Source organism: Corvus moneduloides, chromosome 6 (genome assembly GCF_009650955.1).
Source record: "Corvus moneduloides isolate bCorMon1 chromosome 6, bCorMon1.pri, whole genome shotgun sequence".
Lineage (NCBI taxonomy): Eukaryota > Metazoa > Chordata > Aves > Passeriformes > Corvidae > Corvus > Corvus moneduloides.
The window spans coordinates 36,992,263-37,015,930 of NC_045481.1; the positions used below are offsets into that span (position 1 = coordinate 36,992,263).

Consider the following 23,668-nt stretch of genomic DNA (forward strand, 5'->3'; position numbering starts at 1 on the left):
CATCAGCTTTGCAAAGTCTACAGGCTCCCTGAGGAAATCTGGTCCAGTTTCGCTTCCCAGTTGTTGCTCCCTCTTGGGGATATTTTAGTCAGGATTAGATACTCTGTTTGACTTTGCCTGTGAACTTTTTAATAGTAATGGTGAACATCTGCTCCTTCCTAGTTTTACCAGCCTCAGACTGGTTGGAAAACACATATTCCTGAGACAATGGAAACAGTTTTCTGAAGATGTCTTGTACGGCTTGCTTCACCTTTTGTATGTTGCGTCTCAGATTTTGTGATGCACCCTAAAATCTCAGATGATCCCAAGCAAGCCAGAAATAGTAGTTTCTCAGCCACTGGCATGGTGTTTCATATGTTCAAACTAGATGTTTTGTCCCAAGTGCCTTTTCTGGCACTACTACTAGATTCTCTTCAAGCAGAGGCACTTGAGAGCCAATGTTTGGGATAGGGTCTCTCCAGCTCCATGCCCTGCACCACTTATTGTGGAGAAAATTCCTACAGAGGGAGCCCTTGGGTAGGAGAGGTGACAGAGGCCTAGAGACTGGCCTTCCATTTTCTTTCCTTGTACTAAGCTAAGGCAGTGAATACATTTTTTGTATACTTTCGTTATTAACATTTCTGCTGTTACTATGTGTTTTTCCATTGTTTTTTGCTTTCAGTAAATTGTTATCTCAACCCATAAATCTCTCCTTTTGTCCCTCCCTTACTGGATGGGAGGGGGGAGGGGGAGTAGTTTATTTGGAGTTTAATTTCTGGCTGGTATTACACCACCACAGGGTGGCCCAGTCATTCCCTACCTCCGCTGAACACTGCTGGGTTAGGTCTGCATGGCCAGGTTTTGGTAGCAGAGGTCTACAAGGGTGGCCTGTGTGAGAAGCTGCCAGAAGCTTCCCCCAACTCCAACAGCATCAATGCCAGCTGCCTCCAAGAACGACCCACCTCTGGCCAAGGCTGAGCCCATCAGAGACAGTCGTAGTGCCTCTGGGATAATGTATTTAAAAATAGGAAAGAAACCTCTGCAACACCAATTGCAGCGGGAGAGAGGAGAACATGTGAGAAACAGGCCTGCAGATACGAAGGTCAGTGAAGGAGGAGGAGGAGGAAGTGCTCCCGACTTTGGAGCTGAGATTCCCCTGATGCCTGTGCTAAACAATTGTTAAATAACTATTTAACTGGCTGTTAAATGACTATAGTGAGGCAGGCTGTCCCCCTCAGCCCATGTTGGCCCATGGTGGAGCAGATATTCACCTGCAATCCCTGGAGAACCCCATGTGGAGCAAGTGGATGCCTGAAGGAGGCTGTGATGCTGTGGGAAGCCTGTGTTGAAGCGGGTCCTGGCAGGGCCTGTGGAGAGAGGAGGCCACACCGGAGCAGGTTTGCTGGCAGGGACCCATGTGGGAAGGGTGTGTTTCTGAAAGACTGCACCCTAATGGAAAGGACCCACACCGAAGTAGTTTGTGAAGAACTGCAGCCTGTAGGAAGGACTCAGGTTGGAGAAGTTCATGGAGGACTTTCTGAGTAACCTTCTTAATCTGATCCAGAGTTGTGGTATTAAACTCAGCAGTTTCTGTTGTTAGCACCATCTCACTGTTCAAAAGATGAAGATTTAGCTGTAACTGAAAGGTTATTGCTGCATGATTTTCTGCCAGAAATTTGAAGACTTTGCTGTCATTTTTATATCATAATTGGATGGCACTGCATTATGCTTAAAATATCAAGATGTTAACATTTAGAGATGAATCAATATGTGCCTTAATTAGCAGAACTTGTGGGTTTGTCTTGGTTTCCTTAGAAGTTTTGTGGAAGGCTTCTGAAAGCAGGAAAATGTATATCCCTCTGACAAATACACAAATTAAATTTTAGAAACATCTGTCAGTAACCAACTCCAGCCCCCTCTGTCTCCAAGAAAAGGAGAATAAATACAATTTTGTTTAAGAAAAGGCCTTTTAAAGTTATTTCATTCACAATACTTTTGTTTTCTGATTGGAGTGCTGTGTGCCTACATGTAGCTACTATTATCTTCTCTGGTTTGTTCCTTGCTAAGGCTGCTAGAACACAGATATCCATGCATAAGTGCTATGTGTTATCACTCCCTTATCTTGAATTGCTGATGACTCTTGGCACCTTGGTTTGTACAGCCTTTCCCAAATATACACCTCTGGTATTTAGCTATCAAACCAACTCTGCAAACTCCCTCCCCTCCTCTCTTCATACTTTCGCTTTCATGCAATGAGGAAGGTGGGGCTGGGATCAAACACTTGCTCCTCAGCAGGTGCCTCCTTAAATTTTGCAGAGGTAGTTTGTGAATCACAGCTGTTGCCTCTAACAGTGAAGTGACAATTCATCTCTGAATTGTATGCAGCTGGGAGCAGGATGGGCTCATACTGGAGTGCTGGTCAGGTAGGGGTGTGAAAGCTCAAGGAGCTAGAGATGGCCTGGGGTGGATTTGTGGCTGAGATTCTGGTTGGGAGAAGAGGGTTTGTGAGCTTTTATTTCTGATTTCATTTATGTATTTACTTATTTATGTAAGGATGACTTTACTGGTATTAATTGCCTTGGGGCACTAATGGTAGTGAAGGCACTCTTGGTAGTGAAGTGCAGCCATAGGGGGTGATTCAGAGAGAGGCTGGGAAACATTCTGAAGTGCCTAACAGGAGCTTTCTGTGAATTCGGGCTGAATCTGTGGTTTGAATCAAGCGTTAGGTAAGCTGTGCTCTTACACAGTGCAGCATATGCCAGCTATGACTATAAACACATGTGGTGCCCAGGTAGATGTGCTAGCAGACACCTGCTAGTGATGTACACAGGAAAGTCACTGCCTAAAAACAGTGATTAACAGTGATTGTCCTAGTTCTATATTTGTGCATGACTGAGATTTGTTTTGTGCATCAATCTGTCTGGGAAGTTGGCTTTTTTCATATGTGTTTTTGTTTGTTTGTTTGTTGTTTTTTTGTTCTGTGGAACATAAGTGGGAGGGAAAGCCCTGAAACTGTCTCCTGGGTTCCAGGGAATGTAAATACTCTGTCTTCTTCTCAGTTCTGAAATTAATCTTCAGTTTGCTATGAGCGAGCTATTTGATTATTTTGTGCCCTGCTTCCCTGGTTATAAAATGGAGATTATAGAGCTTCTCTCCGTAACATGGATGTGTGTTAACAAAAATGTGCATCGATGCTTGCAGATCTCAAATGGGACATCCCACTGGCTTAAGAAATAACACACGGGAATGTCTAACCAATCTGGTCAAAGAAACACTAAGGATCTACAAGTTCATGCTTCTGAACAGAACCTGGCAATGGTTTTTGTGTGGAAAGTATGCATACAAAACAAGGAAAGAGACTGTCCGCTCTTCCCTTTGCCCTTAACCACTGAAACAGCATCAAGAGTAAAAGCAGAGGTTTCTTAGAGATTGGGGGGGTGAGGGGAGGGACAGGAGACTTTTTCCACCCAGAACCTAAGCCCAGACAGAAGACATAAAAACACATCCTTCTGTTTTGGAGTTAGACATAAAAAACAGACCAAGGTCAGCTTATCATTCCAGAATGATAGGAGAGTTGGTAACTTCTCACCTCAATACATTTCTAACTGGAAAAAGGAGTGATGTAACTTCCTTAAGGAATTTGATGGAGTCATTTTGCTAGCAGAGAATGGGAGAGGAAGTAGGTAATGCTTCCAGTGAAGCAATAGCTAAAGTTTTAGGTAGTAAAAGAATTAATAATAGTTTTGAGTAAGGTCTGTTATTTGTCTTTCCTTCTGCACTTGATATTTCAGCTAATGATCCTTTTGCAAATACCCAGCATCTGGTTTGGGTGAGGAAATTTTGTTAACCTCTCTTCCAAAGCTGTTTTCTTGCATCTGCTTTCTTTCATGTTCTGCTGCATTGTGCTGATGGTGCCTCACTCACCAATCAGTGCCACAAAAAAATTATTTCTTCTGTCAATGACATATATACACAGCAGAATATTCCCTCAAGCTATTTTCATTTTTTTAAATCTACATAGACATGATTTTAACTTCCAAAGCAGTACAAGCAGTTCATCTTCCAATTTTGCTGCGCGGCTTTGAAAATTGCAACAGGAATTTGTGCATGTTTTATAAAGTATAAAACATGCACATAAAGTATGTTTTACGAAGCATAAACAATTTTACATTAATGCAGATAATAAACTTTGTAATTTTTCTGCAGAGTGACGAATGCCCTTGCTGTTCATTCTTTGTGAAAATCATAAGAATGAAAAATCTGAGGAAGGCAGATCTGTGTGAGTATTGCAATCTTTCTTTGCACTCGCTAGTAGTTCAATTCTGAATGCAGAGAACATGTGCTTGCTACCAGCACTGTAACTGGTATCTGTGTATGAAGTGACACCTTGGTTTCAAATATTGATGTAAATTTGAATTTGGACTATGCTTAGAATACAGTTTAACATAAACAATACCTTTTGGTTTATAGCATGTTCCTATTGTTAGTGGAAACATCAAAGGTCTACTGTGGTGTACTGTAAAGTACCTTAACTGCTTACAAGGTTCAGAGCCAGCTTTGATGAACAAATTCAGGTGTTAATTCTCAGTTTCTGTTTTTGAATTTCTTTTTGCTTTAAAGAAAAGATAGAAGGAGCATTATATATCTTATTGTCAAACAACTTCTTTTTCTGTAACACAACTACATTTCACTGAAATGTATTCAAAGTAGACTTTTCAGGATAAACAAGTACCATTGAAACGTTTCTGAGGACTTGGTGGAACGGGTGAAAGTGGAAATGAAGAGAAAAAAATCTCAGCAGTTACTCAGGTAGGAGAAAGAAAGCTCAATATCTCAAATATCTGACTCAGAAAGAAGGAACAAGTCAGGAACAAAATGGAAAGGAAGTGAATATGAAACTGTATATCAAATAAGACCAAGTGAACACAGGAAGTATATTTGCCTCTATGGAGATTACTACTAAATTCTTGCTTTTCTGCCATTGTGTCAAGCACGGGATATTGCCTTTATTTGAAAACAGCGAATCTTCAGAGAAAAGCGAAAGGATGTTTCAATTCCCACTCTGTCATTTCTATCTCAGCTGAACTGTTTTCTGGCATAAATGTTACCAGCCCAAGGGAATTTCTAAGTTGCCCTGACAGGCAATAGCATCAAGACAACCACTTACAGAGCTGATAACCAAACGTGTGCCTCTGGCCTTAAAATTAGAAATGTTTCTCTCTTTCTCAGCATTTTATAATGGTTGGAAATTATGATCTTTACGTTCTTAAGGACAATAGAACTTCCAGAAATCCATAGCTACTTAGCTGTTTATCTTTTATTAGTCTTTATCCTGTATCTTCATTTTGAGCAGATGATTGATTACCTGACTTCAGGTTTGAAGCTGTAACATGAGATTTGCTTCCAATGCCAGGTGTGGAGGAAGGTCTTTGCTAGCAAGAGCCAGAAGAAGCAGTGCTAGGTGACAAGGGTGAGAGAGGAGCTGCTTCTTCCATTCCCCATTCCGATTGCCTTTCTTTATTGTGTGGTACGGAGCACCACATTTTATTTTCCCTCTGAGAATCAGGACCAAGTTACCAGTGTCACAGCAGAGAGTCAGTGAGTTTTTATCTCCCCTGTACCCATACGCTCTCTCAGAGCAAATAATTTTGCTGGTGGAGCCATGCCACATGGTGTGATACACAGCACAAGAAATGGGACTGTGTTAAAAAGCATTACATTGAATGAAAAAACAGTGTGAGAGTATAGTACAGTTTTTATGTAGCTCACATTTATTTGTTTTGATTACTATTTCCATATGATTTAAAGTTGTTAAGAGAGACAGAGATGAGGACAGAGAGTTGAAAGTTGGCACAGAAATAATTCCAGCTGTAAAGAGCAATTGGTGCTCTGTTGGAGTCAAATCTATTTTTGGAAGACTGCCTGTCAAGCATGAGTACACTTTGCTTTCCTTCAGCTGTGGCATTGCACACATAATGAGCCCTCTTTGTGCAGAGGGACCATGACCTGCAGTGTCCATGTCTCCCGACATCTTGCACGTCATGTAACATAGGACTTATTTTTTTATTATAGGTTAGCTGTGGCAGTCACCTGTAATCATCATCTCTTGACCTTTCCCTTTGTATCAGACAAAAGGTTGTGTCTCTACATGGTGTAAGTGTAATAACAAGAATTAGGGTACTAATATATGTTTAAGTCTGTTAGGAATAAGGCTTACTCATGAACCAGAAGGAATTGCTCATTCATTATGTAGGTTATCAGGTAACTATAATCTGAGTAGTTCATATCATGAAGACATAGCTGTTGCAATTTCTAAGCATCTTTGAGTTTGGCTAAATTTTCCTTGTGAAAATTTAAAAGAATAGTGATACCAGACCAGATCAAAATCTCATTTGGATTGAGACTATGTCCGCAGAACTGACATATAATAAATACTTTGGGGTACAACAAATAGTGAACCATGCTTTTCCCTGCCCCATTCTCCCAAGAGCTCTGTGGTTCTTGACGTCTGTAGCTTAGAGATCTGGCTTCTGAGTCAGCAGTAGTGTTTGCATATAATTGTTATATCCCAAATTATTGGCTTCTGGAGGCCATTAGGGGATCTTATTTTGATACTTGTCATCTCACTTTGCTCTGGACAGGAACCCAGATACTCTTTTTCAGTGTCACAAGGAACCACCATTCCGAGTTTCAGGATGTTATTCTTTGGGGAGGTCTGTGTGATTATATTGCTGCCTAAATAGTTACAGGCATTTCTTTTTGCTCTTTGCCTTGCATGGGCAGCAGAAAAGCCTGCATGAGAAAACTTGGTCCTTTTCTGGCTGGTATGAAAAGGCCTTTTTTGCATATTAGATATATCAGCTCTTGCAGCAAGACAACCTCCCCCTTGTATTTATTTCAAGAATTGCAGAATGCTAATCATTATATGATTGCCTCTATCTCTGGCTTTAAAACTGAGTGACAGCTTTGTGGCTGTCACAAATCTTAAAAAATGCAGCATTTCTGCAAAATCTGCCTGGAGGATGCGATTTCTTTGCAACTGTCCAACAGGGTTTGCTTGGGGCACCAGCAAAATGGGGAGACAGTGATAGCATCACGAGCAAAAGTCACAAGCTGAGGTTCCTGGGCTCTCCATGTTTTTGTTTTCCAAAGGCTTGTCCACCAGACAAGATCACTGGAAGAGGGCATCGTTTTTATCTTCATGTCACACAATTATTTCATAGAAGCCAACTTTATGCAGGGCTCTGCATTTCCACCATTTAACCATGGCACAGTTACTTTCTGGAGAGACTTCTCTGCTGCCGAAGTACCACTGCATTTCACCCCATGTGCTGTTTATAACAAGAGCTAGATGGGTGTTGTGTAGATTCCCTAGAGCAGATCTTGTTTACAGCGTGGCTGCCCAGACCTGCTTTGTTGTGCACAGTCCCATTGGAGCACACCTGGCACTCACTGATCCCAGAGGCTGCCACTGCAGTCACAGCAGGCCATGGGCTGGCACAGCTGGCAGATCTGGTTTTACATGCCGCTTTTCCCAGTGGCTGGGTTCACTGATCTTCCAGGAGATAAAATATCTTCTACACTGCAAATTGACATCTATGGAACAGAAACCTGTTTGCTTCATGGGCTACAATTAAAATATAAACTTTTGTACACATGTGTATTTAACACAAATACTCCATTCAGGAAACAAAAAATGTCTTTAAAATTAGTGACTTGTCCTACATGGTATTTAGAAAAGTCCAAGGCTACAAAAAGGTTTTTTGTTTCTTTAGTATTGAAAACTAATCTCAGTTAGCATTCTCATTAGATAAAGCTTTAGGCTTCTCTTTAGCTATAGTACTAAATCTGGGCCTGGTTAAATCTGAGCATGTTGCTATGTAATTTCATAGCAAGCTCACAATGCTGCACTGCCTATTGATTTTAAAATTTTGAAGGCAGTAGTACCAATGTTTTTCCTTATAGCACCTAAATCCTGCATAGCACCGTCAAAATAACAAAACCCCTTTCAATGCCATGTTCTCCAAAGGAAACTGTTGTGTGTGGAAAGTACTGATTGAAGACATGATCACAGCATGCTGTGTATACTTCCTTTTACTTTACCTCTGACTGTAGCACTGGTGTGAGGGGGTAGCAACAGTCTGTGCAAAGAGGGCAGTCAGGCACCATGGGCAGTGCCAATAGGCAGCTGCCTGGGCTGGCCAGTGCTAATGGAACATTCGCTTTGGGGTGAAATTGTTTCCCATGGTCATTGATGTTTGCAATGGTTAAGAGTAATCTTGGGACGTGGTCCTTTCAAAAAGAGCGCTGGTGTCTTTTCAGGGCACATCATTTAGGTTCCTGATGTCACTACCTGCTCAGACAGGCTGCTTCTGCATTAATGGAGAGAAATCCTAAAAGAGACCAAGACAAATGCTTGGCAAGAAGAATCTGCCCAAGGACGGAGAAGTCATTATGTGGATAAATGCCTGCACAAGGACTGAGAAGTCATTATGTGGATAAATGCCAGCGTGCAACAATCCTGTAAACAGGGATTTCCTAACTGGTTAAGAAACTGAAACAGGTATAAAAGCAGCCAGTAATCACAAGAAGATCCTCCCTGTGATGTCATATCCCGGAGTAGGGCTTTTCTTACTGTAATTGTAAGCAGATTAGATCAGTTTCAAGAAGTAATTGCGTAACTACTGAGGTACCTGTTGAAATGGAGGCCTGGTCTTGACTGATGTTTATAATAAAGTCATAACCACAGTTAATAATAGGAGTAACAAATGAATGGATAATCTCAGTGAATATTATGTGAATCAGTTTCATAGCTGCATTTCTTAACAACCTCTGTTTCTTTCTATTCAATCTTCTTTTTGGTTTCATCCGCTCATGCTAACGAAGTCTGCTCATGCTCTTCCTCAGTTTATTGTGACCAAACACATACATAAACCTAGTTTCCCTCAGGTTACCTGTTTTGTATTCTCTAGTCTACAAGATTAATTACATTTTTTTCCCTTTCTCAAGTCTTTGATAGCCATGATGGAGTGTAGTGTATATTGTATTGTATACAATTTTACTGTGTTGTATTCATGGTAAATAGTGTGGAGACAAAAAGCTTCCTCTGTGCCTTGATAGCAGCATAAGCTGCCACTAAAAAGGACAATGCTGTTTATAATCAAGGAGATCCTTACTTGCTCTGCACATTCCCTTACAGCCGTGGAAATAATTGCATCTCTTCTGCTAGATATCAGTGGGTTGTATGTAGGTGTACATGCATCATCTTGCAGCCATGCTGGCTTCTGCGTGCTTCTGTGTGCAAGAACTGAAAGTTGTTCTGGTGGTCAAAGGTATTGTGTGTGATGCTCCTCCCTGGCTTCCTTTAGATTCTTGCTGTAATCTTAAAGAAGAAGAGTTTCTCAAAACCATAGCTCCTCATTTCCAAAGCCAGGGCTTCAGCAAGGACACTAGGAGCCTCACATAGGCATTAGGAGGTTGAACTGGTTGCTGACTGAGATACTGGTGAAAGTAAAGAACCGTAGGTAAATGGTAGGCTCATCTCTGCCTCAAAAGCAAAGGTGAGAGCAGCTACTGTGCTCTAATACCGTACCAGTGCAGGTGGCATTGCAGCTCTTGTCCTTCACTGAGCAGGTATGAACTTAAAGACTGCTGTGATGGTGCTACGTGTTCCTAGTTGACTTCATTATCCTCTTGTTTAGTGGGGGCTTCTAGTTAACAACTGGTTGAAACAGCTTTCAAAATATTTATAATATTTTAAAATGTCAAAACCTGTTTTAAAACAGGTTTGAAAAGGGTGGAGGCAATGGAAATGAACAAGGGAAAAGCTTGGGTGGAGAAGAGAGGCTGGAATGAGTAGGTGGTGATGCCAGCAATGTAGAACCACATGGTGCTTTGAGAGGACACAGATCCACGTGGTGATTCAAGATCCTTCATTCCTCCTCTGCCATTTGGCTTGCAGAGTTAAAAGGCAGTGGCAGACTCTGCTGAGGAAATACCTTTCTAGCTTGGACTCAGAAAACAGATACTTATGAAGAAGCATGTTCTTTGATTCCTGAATAGGATTTCTATGTTTGCACATTTCCTTGGGCTGAACTGTGTAATGACTTCTCACCATTTAAACAAGTGAGCTGAGCATTGCCTTTTCTCATGCTTATACTCTGCCACATCTTCTTTAAAGTTATTGTACATTGGAATATTTGATCATCCTTGATAAGGACCATATTTTACTCTATATCCTGCTTACTGTTGCACAATTTTGTGTTGAGTTTAAGACAGAAGTATACTTTGCTGGACACTAAACCTGAACCACAAATTAAATATCAATAGATCTGTGTTGACAGTACTATTAGTTGCCATTTGGACATCCAAAGAATTCATAAATAACATGAAGATTGGTAACAAAAGTTTACTCATTACAGGAATTGCTTCAGGATTTTTTGAGGTATTTGTTTGATGGTTTAGGAATGGTACTTCCCAATTTAATGCTCCCACTAATACTCTCCCAACAACTTGCTTCTCCCCTGGGCAGGCTGGAGAGGAGAATTGAAGGCACAAAAGGTAAAGATTACGGGTTGAGATAAGAACAATTTACTGGAAACAGCAGAGAGATAAGAAAGGGAGCAGTAAGAGCAATAATATTAATGAAGAGACTCCCTTTGCCCCTCTCCCAGCAATAACCTCTGGGTCCTGACCATGCTGCTCTTGGCTACTGCAAAAATTAACCCTGTTCTGGCTGGAATCAGGACAGGGGGCGAAGGTACAACTTCTCATGATTGGTATTTTATTGTGAAAAATACATTTAAATACCTTTAGATACATTGAATCCCAATAGATTTTCTTACACACCTCAGTGCCTGTTCTGGTTTCATCAAAACAGCAGTATCTGCTTTTCATCCAGTTATGCATTATGCAGTGTGACTGATATCTGTCATTAGTGATTCATTCTCTCTCTGCCCTCTGAGCAGAAACCTGTTTTATTTTATGCATCTGTCTCTCTTAGCATCCTTACCAATGGATGTAGACGAATGCTGCTGAGGTGATTGGTATGATAAAAGCACAATGCAATATGGCCTTCTGTATACTTTGGTCACTGTGGAGGTTTTGAAGACCTGGAACAGTGCCAGGGAAAGCCTTGCCCACAGGCAAGGTTCTCAGAGCTTGAGGACCTTTATCAGTGATGGTCTCTGGAGCTTTGGGCAACCTTTTTTGTAAACCAAGGACACTGATTATGTTGTAGATAAGGACCAAGAACCCAGATGGGATTTGCTATTATGTGGGAAGTCAATGCAAAGTAGAGAGGCTACATTTGGCATGGCTGTGATAGCTTGCACTGCTGAGAAGATACAGGAGAGTGTCCACATGGGACTGTGGCTCCTCTCTTGGGCACTTTCTCTGACTGTACTCTCAGCAGGAGACAATAAAGTAGTGCTGCAGTAGTAGCCAGTGAAAGTTGAAAGTAAGGTTCACTCAAAAGTTTTGGTGCTTTTGTTTGCATCATATTCTGCTAAAAAATTGACCATATTTCTGAATATCTTCCTGAAAAAGGCATCCATCTTTTCTTACTTGTTCAGGACCAATCTTGACTATGTTTTTTTAGGAGTTCCCTTTCAGTTCAAGAATGAAAATTAGACAAAAGAAGTCGAGGTATGAATGTTTCTTGTTACTCAAATATATCTATTCTTAATGCTTTCATTCATTCTTACTCACTGTAGACTGTAGGCTTCTAGACCAGTTGTGAGTCCTGAAGGACTCCAGCCAGAATATAAGATCATTTAATTTCACTGTAAAAATAGGATTAGTTGTGATTAAAAAAAACCCAACCAAAAAACAAAACAACAGTTTGGAGGCTGTGTGTTTTTCTGTGGCTTACTTTGATGTGAAAGAAACTGATGGTGACATCTTCGTAGAAAAGATGTGTAAAATGTGGAGACTTGGCTGTCAAAAGCAAAGTGCACATTGACAATTGCAACTAAATCATAGCATTTATGTCAGGATGACCCACTGCTGCAATGGAAGCTTTTAATCCAGGCTGAATGGATTATTTTCTTATCAAGTAAACCAAAATAACCAAATTTTAATTTTCTCCCTTGTGTTATGCCCGGTAGGTCCAAAATTTAATTCACAAAATGGTGACTGACATTTACGGACTCTAGGCAGAATTCTCAGGCGCACAAGGACCTATTTACATGGTGGTGTAAACACTCCTGCTTCCTGTGAGTTGTTTCAGTCTGTTATGGCATTTTTCTCACCAAACTAATCTATCAGCATCAGTGTCTTTACCTTCATATTTATTACTGCAAACCATCCTGAGAGAAATGAGGTGGCATATTGCATCCTATTTTTGTTACTTAGTTATAATCATGTGCCTTATTATTTTCATGCTGTTTCCTTAGGCATAGCTCCTCCATCTTCACCATAGAAAAAAAGAACATGTCAAAGTATCTATTTTTATTTATGTGCACAGTAAGCTCCTACAGACCATCAAAGCTAGCTTCTTCCTGTAAATGAGATTTTGGGATATTTTAAACCTCCCTCATCATATTTGTAAATATTTTCTGGTTCTCAGAGAGATCAAACACAGCAAAAGGAGAATACCTCGTGCTAGTCAGCCAACCTTGTCTTCACCATTATATTGAGCTACAGCTTTTTGGTAACTTCTATTCAGCACCAAATTTTACTTGAAAGAAAAAATATCTAGAAGAAATGTCCCTGCAATAAAGGTTATTCATTCAGTAGCAAAGTTTTTGTTTCAAAACTGAGTCTCAATAGATAAGTTCAAATCAGAATTCCTTCTGCAGTGCACTGTCAGTGCTGCAGCTTAGTGTCAGTTCCTGCATAAGATTACATCTCCCACGATGTTTTTCAGAAAAACCCTGGAAGACAGTAAAAGTACCATAAGTGCCTGTTTTTATTAAGCATGTCAGAGGCATTTCTGAGTCAAAATAATGATACTTAAGGAAAAAAAGCTTTTAGCTACACCAAAAACCAGTTTTGTTTCTATTCCCTTACTGGTGAACAACATTCTTGTGAACAGTTTCTGAAAAAAAGAAAATTTGTGAGTGTTGATTTGGTGGTTCAGCTCTTTCTGGTATTGATTTTGTTAGCATCTCTGTTTTCTTTGAAATCCAAGGCATTTGTGTGTACTGCTTGCAGCCTGTTTCCAAGTCTGTTTCTACTCTGTTTTCTTTTGATAATGGTTTCTTTAGATGCTGTAACTACCCTCTGTGTCTGCATCAACAGTGTTGATGTCTGACCAAGACTTATACTTTGGCTAGTTTATTTTTAACAGGAAATGGAAGAACCTTCTTAAAAATCTTACCTAGTGATAGAGCTGAGATTGCACCACATATGACCCCTAGATGGTCTAAGGTGGAACAAAGAAAATTTGACTGTTTGATAATACCTCTTTTCCAAAAATATACAACTTTTTGGGTCCTATGGGCTGATTATCTGAGGGTGGGAACAGTGAAATAGTGGTAAGGCTTTAAAAAAGTCTAAAAAGAGTATGCCTATGGAAATGCATGATTTGTAGTTCAGCTGTGCATGGGATTCTCTGCATTACATTGTGTTGCTTTTTGTGTTGTTTCATTTTGATGATTGTATCATATGGATTTAGGCCTTGTTCCTCAGACACTATACCTGTTTGGAATGAAAAGGTGGCAACTCTTCCAAGGAACTTCCAGTTTTATTTCATATGTGTCAAAGAAGGAAGTTTGGAGCTGTTTTGGAGACAGCACCCAGCTATCTGGTAATTGATCTCTTGGCCTAGTGTACCATATAAGTATATCCTATCACTTCTTTCCCTGAGACTCAACCCTGGCAGGGAAATGGCTTAGTTGTTTTCCATGCACTATAATTGATGTGACATGATTATCCTGTTTTCTGCCTTGCAGCGTAAACATGGCAGCAATTCCATATGACAACCTTGTGGGTTCACCTGGGCTGGTCCTCATCTCCTGAAGCAGGATGAAGTTTAGCTTGTCTGTCACTGTTTCATGCATGTCTGGCTACTAATACAGTCCGAAATGAGTTACCTATAAAATTTACCTTTTCTAGTTGCCTAGAAAATTAATAAAATCTCTTTTGTTAGAGGAAATCCTCTAAGAGCTGGAGCAGTCTTCTAATTTTTCCCTCTGGCCACACAGAACCACAGATCATTATCCTCTTTGTATCAATCATTTGGACATCACAGAATTGACTATTTGACAATGTTTTTTGGTGTTGTTTAATTAGCAAACTCAGGTCGTTCAGCTCTTTTTCGTATGCCAGGCTGCCTAAGTCAATCCTCTTCAGTTTGGGTATGTTTCATAGCTGGTAACAGTTAAAGCATTTTATGATGGAGACAGGAAAGAGTGGAAGAGAATGCAACATGGGAGACACTGAGTGAGCATCCGTCTGTTCCTCTCCAGGGCTAAAAGTGTATGCAAAAGGATGTCAGTGCTAAATCTCACCACCTGCACTTATGTTTAACATTGTGTATTTGGGATCTGGTCCAAAATGTAATTAAATTTGAGTTGTATAGGTAAGTTGTCAGATGCATCCTGCAATATTATAGTTCTGGGGTATAATTTGTTATTCTTTGTGCAGTGTCCTGCCTTTAATTGTTTGTTTTCAGAGTCGGATATCTTTGTCTCCATTCTTGTCTTAGGCTATGTTGAGACTGAGACCTCACTGGTTGCTAACCTAGTTGGTGTTAAATGTGATCATCAGATTGTGGGACTCTGTTTTTGCTCTTATTAAGGGTGATCAGCCTTGCTAAAGACTAGATTAGCCTCTCAGGTCGGGTGTAGATTGTGTTCAGAGAGGATGAAGAACTGAACCTACCACAACTCTATCTAGACACATGAATGTAAGTCACAAGTTTAGCACTTCTTTGATACTCTGAAAATAATGAATGCCTTTCTTTGAAATCAGGAGTCATAGCTTGTATGTGTAAGAAAGAGGTATCCCAGACCATAAATGAACAAATTCTCTAAAACACACATACATCATTAGTGAATAACTGCAGATACAGTTGCTGAAGAAACAGCCTGCTTCTCTGGCACCATCTGAGGAAATACCTATGCAAAGTTAGTATTATCTTTTTCAAATGTTAAAAATCAATGAAAGAATTTTTTAAAAATAGTGTGTGGGAGACAGATAAACAAAATGTTTTGTTACCAATAAATTGTTATCAATAGATATATTGCATATATTCTGCATTTTAAAATTGCAAATGCAGATGTCTCTAATTCTTGTATGTAATATTAGGATATTTTTAAACTTATTGCAATGTTGAAGTAATTTCTTACCTACTTTGGGCAGTAAGGGGGAAACTATCAAGTGTATGCTGAAAAAATGGAAGATGTTTCATGTTCAGACAGTATCAGAAGACTTGAAAGATAAATCATACATACCCTGATTGCACAAATTGCTTTAAGCAACACCTATTTATTGCAACATGGTTTACCCCACAAGTTTAAAGAAAATGTGGAATGAGAACCAAGAGACTGGTAGAGAAAGAATTATATAGTTACTGATCAGACACTCTCTTCCTGGGTCACATCCCAGCAGATTACAAAAGAGGAAAGGATAGTTATCACTGTTTTATGCATGGGGAAATGCAGATGGAGAAGCAAGATAAATTTTAAATTAAACCAATTGCCCAGAGTGACTTAGCAGTCTGGAGCAGAGGTGGGACTAGAGCCAACATGTCATGAGACCTTTTCCAGCATGTTACCTGATTGGTCATACTGCTTCTCAGCATTTATCCCACAGTGCCAAACTGCCTGTTATTATACCCAAGTCTGAGCTATACTGTGAATACACAACAAGTTCTTGAAGCTGGAAACACTGAAGACAGCTCTAGTTGTCCAGCAGACAGAAGAAATGTCCATTCCCTAGAAAGGACAGCAGATTTGCTCAACATGGGAGGGCTGGAAAGGGTGGATGACAGTGTAGAGAGACAGTCCCACCATTCTTCACTATATTATCAGGGTCTCAGTTTGTTACCACAGGTTCACAAGGCATCAATTCTTTTATGCTCTAAGGAGCAAATGCCTTGCATTGCTCCCTGCTAAAAATCAATGATCTTCTTAGCAGTATCAGAGAGATTCCTAACCACCACCAAATACTCTACATACATCAGACTGACACACAGAAGGAAAGTTAGTTGCGCAGGTATACAAGTACCCAACCTGCCTCTCACCTGAAAACTCTGGCAACCCACAAGAGACAATTCATCAACACCCTGTGGCAGTGCCCAGCACACAGAACAACCTGGTCTAGTGGGAGGTGCCCCTGCCCACAGCAGGGGGGTTGGAACTAAGTGGACTTTAAGATCCCTTCCAACCCAGGCCATTCTATGATTTTGTGATAGCTGTGCCCACCAAGCCAGGTGTGGGTGTGGTTTCTGGGAGACAGAGCAAACCCAAAGTAACTGCTGTGTATTAAGATTTAATGCCATACTTACAGCTAACTGTGTGACCTTCTGTTACATTACCACCTTTATCAGAAATTAGAATTTTCTTTCAGGGGTCAGAATTTAAATCACAGTAAGACAAAAGTGCACCCCTATTTTTGCATATTGTTTTTCATGGTAAAGGGATGTGATCATATGTTGGGTGAGACAGTCAGCTCGTTACATGGACTGGATTACAGACATGTGGGGGCAGCAGACCAGATGGGGAAGATCCTCTGTACCCATACCCTTTTGAACTCTTCTGTTCCCCTCTCAAAAGCAAAGAACAAAGTCAGCCTCTTGTGTAAGTGCTCAAAGTAAGTGTTTTACCCTTGGAAAAGGTTCTCTTAAAATGTGTAGGCATTTTTCTTCTCTGTCACAGAAATCTCTTCATTTGCAACCAACAGGGGACATACCACTAACAGGTTTGTTACGTAAAACTAGTTCTGTGTACTCTTTTCTTACCAGTTGTTTGAATCTCCATTAATGACTCGAGATCCCACCTGCAGGAGGGAACAAATAGTAGTGAATGGTATTGAATAAGGAGCTGTCAGAAAAGTTATAGAAACAACACCACCTTTTTGCAATGTGCTGTATATATTCAGTGCTATAAGGCTATGCTTTAAGATACTTGTAGTAATTTGTTAGTTACAATACATCTTTTTAAATACAGTTAGCCAAACTGATTGCTATGTAAGCCTGTCCTTGCCCACTGCTTCCCCGGAGACTGTTCGGACCAAAACCATTAAGAACTGCAAAGATCCAGTGTGGAATGAAACATTTTGCTTCAGGATCCAGAGCCAAGTAAAGGTAAGATGCAGAGCGTGCTTGTTTTTCTTTTGGGCAGAGATGTCATTGTGTGATCAATATTTAGGGTAAATAGAAATAAATATGTGTGAAGGACTACAGGGATACGGTTTAAGGGATTTGGAGTAGAATGTAGCAGCAAAATTAAATTTAATTTTCTGATACGTAAAAAATAACCAAGATATTTCATAACTCTTCATATAGTGTTCTATTGCTTTTTGCTTTTTCTTCTTTTCTTTTCTTTTCCTTTTTTCATCACTGCTTTTCAAGAAAAAATGTGAAAATTTCAGGGTAAACTGAATAGTGTAAATATACGTATGAGCTAGGTAGTGAAAGCATCACAGGGCTTTACTCTTTTACTATTCCTTTATAATGACCAGAAATACAAAAAAGTCACAAAGCAACAGTTGAAGTTTGAAAAGAGAACTTGATGAACTTTTATCATGATGATAAATGTTAAAGCTTAAGAAGATTTGCAAGTCCCATTATCTTCTCCCTCCAAAAGACAGCATCAACATCAGGGTTTAGGAGCCTACAAAGATAACTGGTAGGCCAAGTGAACCAAGCTTACTTCACACCAGGGGCAATCAGTCTCTGCTTTACAGCTTGCACCATTCATTTCCTGGTGCTGGTGCCGGATCAGGACTCTCTCAAGTGACAAATCAGTAGGCCAGTCCCCTGGCTCTCTCAAGCATTGATAAATTCCTCCAAAAGAGCATTCAGAGTAGCTCAATGTGCTGCAATACCACAGGGTCTCCAGTGAACAATCCTCTTGCCTTTGACTGCAGAAGTTTTCCATGGTAGGTGTTCTCAGGCTTTCTTCCACTGTTAGGTGGTACTGGCCTTGCTTGGTATAGCTTTCAGCTTTCACATGTCTGCCCATCTGTGGCCTACAGCCAGTGCTTTCCCTGCAAACCTAAAAGAATTCTGACTTCTTTCAAAATGACAGTGAGGCGCAATTTCATGAAGCCCTGAAGGTTTATCAGAGAGGTGAAAGGCAAGGGACAAACATCTCAGCATGGGAACAAACACTCACTGATCTGCAACTCTTGCACACGAGCACCTGCTCCTCCTGAAAGGATTTTTAAAACTGCAATATCACATAGAACAGCTAAAAAAATATCTTGGCCGCAAAAGCTGCTTGAACTAGTCCTTCAGGGAGTAGTGTTTGGGAAGACCTTATGCTTACTTTCAGTAAATTTGCAGCAGGAGACAAGACATGTGGCATTAGCTGCAGTAATTTTCAGTGTGTGGCAACAGCAGCATGGTGGTGGTGGCTGTGGCTTGAGTGTGGGCTGCAAAAATGTATCCTGGGGATCTGGGACAACTAAAGCTCAGCAGTTAAGTTAAGGCTCTCGCAGGTTTCTCTGTACACACTGCAATTCCTCTGCTCATTAGCCTCTGAGCAGAACCAGAGTCTGCTGGTCTGGTTATTTTCTCCTTTCCTGTCTTGTGTTTTGTTGAGGTATTCATCTTCCCAAATCCTGGTAGCCAGAGCTCAGTAAAACCACATCATACACTCCCATTGGGGAAGAAAAGACCAGTTTGGGCATGTTTGTGCTGGTTCTTACCAGGAAAAACAGTGTTTACTGACAGGCATTTGTTTTGATGAATGTCTCACACACAGTTGGCTAGAAAGAGCTTCCCAGGCTTGCACTGTGGGCACAACTCCCACAGCTGCAGGAGGGTGACCCTTCCCAGAGCTGGTGGCACACAGCCCTGCTAAGGGCTGGCTCTGCTCCTTACCTGGCTCCCAGTGATGCTGCTCTCATATCCTCTGTCAGGAGAGATAGATACCGTGAACTGCCCAGACACCCCTGGCTGCTTCCCACGCAGCATCCCAGTGGCACAGCCAGAGATCTCCCTTGGCCAGCCAGCACCCTGTGCATACCTCTCCTGGCTGGCTGGGAGTAACTGGGACTTCGAATCAGTTGGTCACTCCGAAAATAAGTCAGTCATTTTAGCCAGATAAGGACATTCTCTTGCAGTATCACAGCAAGGTAAACTGATCTGCTCTTCAGTGCAAGCCTGCCTTCTACTAACTGCAGACCATTGCTTTTAAGCATATCACCTCCATCACCGTCCATAATCCTTTACAAGCTATTCATGGCTAGCCTGTAAACCAAGTTGCTGTGGCTGTTTGTCTCTGCCTCTTGTCAATATGTTTCTATTAGCAAGTGTCACAGACAGGGCTGACCACAGAGCAGTGCATTTACATAGGTGGCCTTATAGATCAGCAGCATTTCTGTCTTCGGACAGTAAATTGCAAACTCAAGGTCATTTGCCATCTAGAGTGTCTTCCTTTCAGTGTATTTGTCTAGTCAATAACTCATCATATTTAGGTATGGACCTTTCTGAGACACATTATGAACTTCTAAGACAGCAAAGTTCATGCACTCACCCTGTTTTATCTGTGTGTTTGTGTGGAGACCATGAGCCTAACGGTGTGTCTTTAATAAACATCAAGCCTCTTAGCAAGTTCCAGTTAAATCTGATGCGTAAGTAAGAATCTGAGATAAGCGCTCCCTGTAATTTACATGAAAATGAGCTGCTGAATACATTGAGAGAGGCCTGAATTATTGCCCCACTGAGAAAACAGCAGTTAAAGTTCACTTGCTCAGCATTCTGGGAGGCATCTCTGAGCCATCCCGTGTCCAGCTACCAATCAGGCACCGGAGAGGTTGTTACCCTCTCCTGTCCATCCAAACAGACACATGACAGAGGAGAGAGAAGAGGAGATTTATTTAGTGGGATTTGTGCAATATAACAAAAGCATATCCCTTTCTGTAGATTCCATGGTAATTATCTGCATGTGATCTGTTTAATAATTTACAGGATAAAATTATGCAACCATGAAGTAATTATATGGAGCATCCTAATGTATTTTAATTGCTGCTAATATCCAACGATTTCTTATTCTACCAACAGCAACAAAGTCCTGACCACTAGAAGGTTTCCTACAATTCAAGGAAAACCGGTGACCTCAAACCAAATTAGAGGCCAAACATGTTTTTCAATATTCAGTGATTCTACTAGCCTTGTTCATTTAAATTACTTTGCAGGACCATTCAGCAACAAACCCATCTCTGTGTTAGGTTCAGAATATCTTTCTTCCTCTCTGCATGGATGCAAAGTTGCACATGCTCTCTCACTTCTCCCCATCCTTTCTCTGTTTTCCTTAACATGCTGAGTACATCATCTTGTGCCTCTGTAAGGTGTCAAAATAGGATCCTCATTCTGTACCTCTGTTCACAGAATGTTCTTGAGATGAAAGTCTATGATGAAAATGCAGTCACTAAAGATGAGCTCCTCTTCACTGTTCTCCTTGATATTGCTAAAATCCAGCTTGGAGAAACTGTTCACTTGACATTTCAGCTAAATCCAAAGGTGAGTGATAAAACTGCCTTGACCACAGGAAGAAAATACATTTTTTGGTATTACCTCCTAAATAAGTTCTTTTAAAGTAATTGTAGGTAGGAGAGCTTGTTTCCTCTTGGTATGCACTTCATATACCCTGTAAAGAACCTTCCAAACCGTAATCAGCAAAGTAGACAAGGACATGATCCTGAAGGATTTTGCTAGCTCATCAAACTTCTTAACAGGTGGTTTTTTCTGACACTAGAGTTGCCTTTTTCCCCTCTTTCTTGACTCTGTTGCTCAAATAGGTTTTGTTGGAAATACAAAACTTGGTCACCATTGCACAAAGTTTCTCTGTTAGAATTTCCTTTTCTGGCACAAGCACTTATGAGTTTGGGCATACTCTAGCACAGATGTTACTGTATTCACTGATTCCTTGTCCTGTAATTCTTTTGAACATACCTGAAAATAAACCCAAAGATCCATACTGAGGTGCTAAAACCAGTTGATAGCCAGTTGCTCAAACTGTTTCATTATCTCAGTGTGCCTGAACACATACATGATGACTTCAATGTGGGATGTGGGTATTCAATTTAGATACTTCTATAGATTTGCTATTTCACTGACTTTTCTTATAGGGTGTATGTGGGTATTCAGCTCCACAGTGATTTCAGCAGGCAGTCTACCTTAACTTGTCTGGGCACTGGTCAATGTACTGTCCATGTTATAGGAGTCCTTTTGATCAGAAGAATTGAGAATGCTCTCTTCTATACAGCAGTATCAGTCCTCTGATAACATTATACAGTAAAACCCCAAGCCTTTAGACAGTTTTAAGCCACCAGTTATTGCAGGACTTAGGACTGCCTGCCCTTCTACTCTTCCTCACCACCAAACAGAACAGGGCAGTTGGCCTGGGGACTGATGGTTAACAAAGGAGGGAGAAGACTTCCAAAATCACTCTAACTCAAATGCTTTCTCTCCTCATACTATACCTTGGAGTAGGAAAGAAATTTGATTTGATTGAAGAACTCTTTCAGGAGCCAGAATAATAATTGACAACCATAGCCAATGAGAAAGAAAATTAATTCATATGCTTATAACAAATTAATCTTTTACAGACACAGGAGATGCTAGAGGTTGAGTTTACATCGGAGAGCATGTGAGTAACATCCACATGGAACCGTAGAAGTATCCCTTTGCAAGGAGTCAAACACATGCTAGCATTTAGTATAATACAGTTTAAAATGTTCAGTACAACAGCAAGAGCTAGTGTTGATGAAGTTAGTTGCATATTGGCTAAAACTCTGTCTTCCTTATCTACCAAGAATCATCCTGGTTATTAATTTATCCTATTACTTGATGGAAGAGGGAAGATAATAAGAACTGCAGTCATCATACTTATCACAACTATTGTTTACCATTTTCATTAAAAAAAAAAAGGGAAAACACATTTCAAATGTCTCACATTTCAGATCAGTGACATGGTTGAGACTATGCTGGACAAGACAAACATCAAGGAAAGTATTTTTCCTTGGTGTTAATTTAAGGATGTATTTAGGTGATACTAGTTCTGACTGCATTTTTTTTTTTCCTCTTTCAGTCCAGTCCCTCCTGAAAAGCTTGTGACTAATGGTGTATTAGTGGTAATTTTAAACTATTGCTCTTTTATCTTTTTTTTCATGATAGTGATGGGAATCGTGAATGCGGCAGGTGCCCCAACACCTCACTGCAGGCAGGGCTGAAGGGGAGGGAGATGGGGGTCAGACACAGGTAGCCATCCTGTTGTGCTGATCCCTGTGGGAGGATGTGTTAGGAAAGAACGTGCACAGTCATTTGGGATACCCAGAAACCTGTTCACCACCACAGGCTGGTATCAAGCCTATTGACAAAGCCTGAAGTAGTCTTTCATTGACTTACTGCTGCTGTGTCATTCCTTTGGGGAACTTCTTTTGTGACTCCCTCATGGCCATCCTGTTTTCCCCACTTCCACAGGATGATACGGAAGTTGCTTTCTCAGCTTCCCTTATCTCATTACTTAGAGGAGTTGCACTTGACTGTCCAGCTTCACCAAAGCAGGGTGGCAAGGACAGCCCCGTGATTTGGCCAACCCATCAGTATAACCCTCAGGATGTCTCAGCACACTCCCACTGCTCCCCTGTTATTTCCCTCATCTTCCCAGTCCTGTCCAAAACCACCACCATTTTTCTTTCAGTTGAAACCTGTCACATCTTCAGAGTGACAAAATCTTTCTCTTATCAGCCTAACGAACACAGGGTGGACTGTTTTCCAGATCCCAGGGACTCAGGTGACCAGACAGGTAGCAGTGAAGTGACTTGATATTGCATGTTTTATATACTTTAATCTCTCATTGTTCATTCCTGCTACAGTCTCGTGAAATTTCCTGCTTGGAAGTCCTGCTGGACAACAGATGGACAAAGAAAGAACCTTCCGGTTAGACTCCAAAGTAGAAACTAAAACTGCCTTATTTTATGGTTAACTGATTTTTCCTCAGTTGGTTGGTTGGTTTGGGGTTGTTTGTTTGTTTGGGGGGGTTCTTTTTTTTAGGTGGTTTTTTTGTTTGTTTGTTTGGTTTGTTTTTTTTAGGTTTTTTTTTTTTTTGGCTTGTGGTTTGTTTTGTTTTGTCATTTTCTTATCTGGTAATTTTCCTACTTTGTTCTTACAATTAGAGGACAGGAACTGGGTGATTAGGAGTGTATACACAGGTTCACAGATCCAACATAGTGTGTCTGTGCTAACTAACTATAAAAACTGGACTTTGAAATTAAAGGGAATGATTAGAATGACAATGAATCTTATAAATGCTGTAAAGTAGAAGTAAATATATATTTCTCTCTCAACTTACATTTTGTCCAATTTGCCTGTATGTCTGATTTTTTAAAACATCTACTGCAACTTCATAAGCTTTTTGGGGTTTTGTGGTTTGTTTTTGATTTGCTTGTTTGCTTTTCTTCTCCTCCTATTTCCTGTAATGTTCTCTTGTTGCATAAATAGAGTTTGGAAGCTTTTAAGCATTGTTGAATGGTTTATATATACATTTCTGAAAGACCATTTAGTGTTCCATTT

General features: G+C 40.5%; 1 protein-coding gene across 3 annotated transcripts in view; it reads left to right on the forward strand.

The window, feature by feature from the left end:
- Window positions 1-2,234: 2,234 nt before the first annotated feature.
- LOC116446112 (cytosolic phospholipase A2 epsilon-like) overlaps window positions 2,235-23,668 on the forward strand; it is a 35,553-nt gene continuing 14,119 nt past the window's right edge. The window contains exons 1-8 of one of the 3 annotated variants that reach the window (XM_032113356.1): window positions 2,235-2,402; window positions 4,186-4,258; window positions 13,598-13,729; window positions 17,094-17,230; window positions 20,483-20,614; window positions 21,703-21,743; window positions 22,185-22,227; window positions 22,972-23,035. In XM_032113356.1, the coding sequence (XP_031969247.1) occupies window positions 2,376-2,402; window positions 4,186-4,258; window positions 13,598-13,729; window positions 17,094-17,230; window positions 20,483-20,614; window positions 21,703-21,743; window positions 22,185-22,227; window positions 22,972-23,035 (649 nt within the window). In that variant the 5' untranslated portion in view covers window positions 2,235-2,375. The remainder of the gene's footprint in view (window positions 2,403-4,185; window positions 4,259-13,597; window positions 13,730-17,093; window positions 17,231-20,482; window positions 20,615-21,702; window positions 21,744-22,184; window positions 22,228-22,971; window positions 23,036-23,668) is intronic. The other 2 variants (XM_032113355.1, XM_032113357.1) reach the window with 2 other exon arrangements.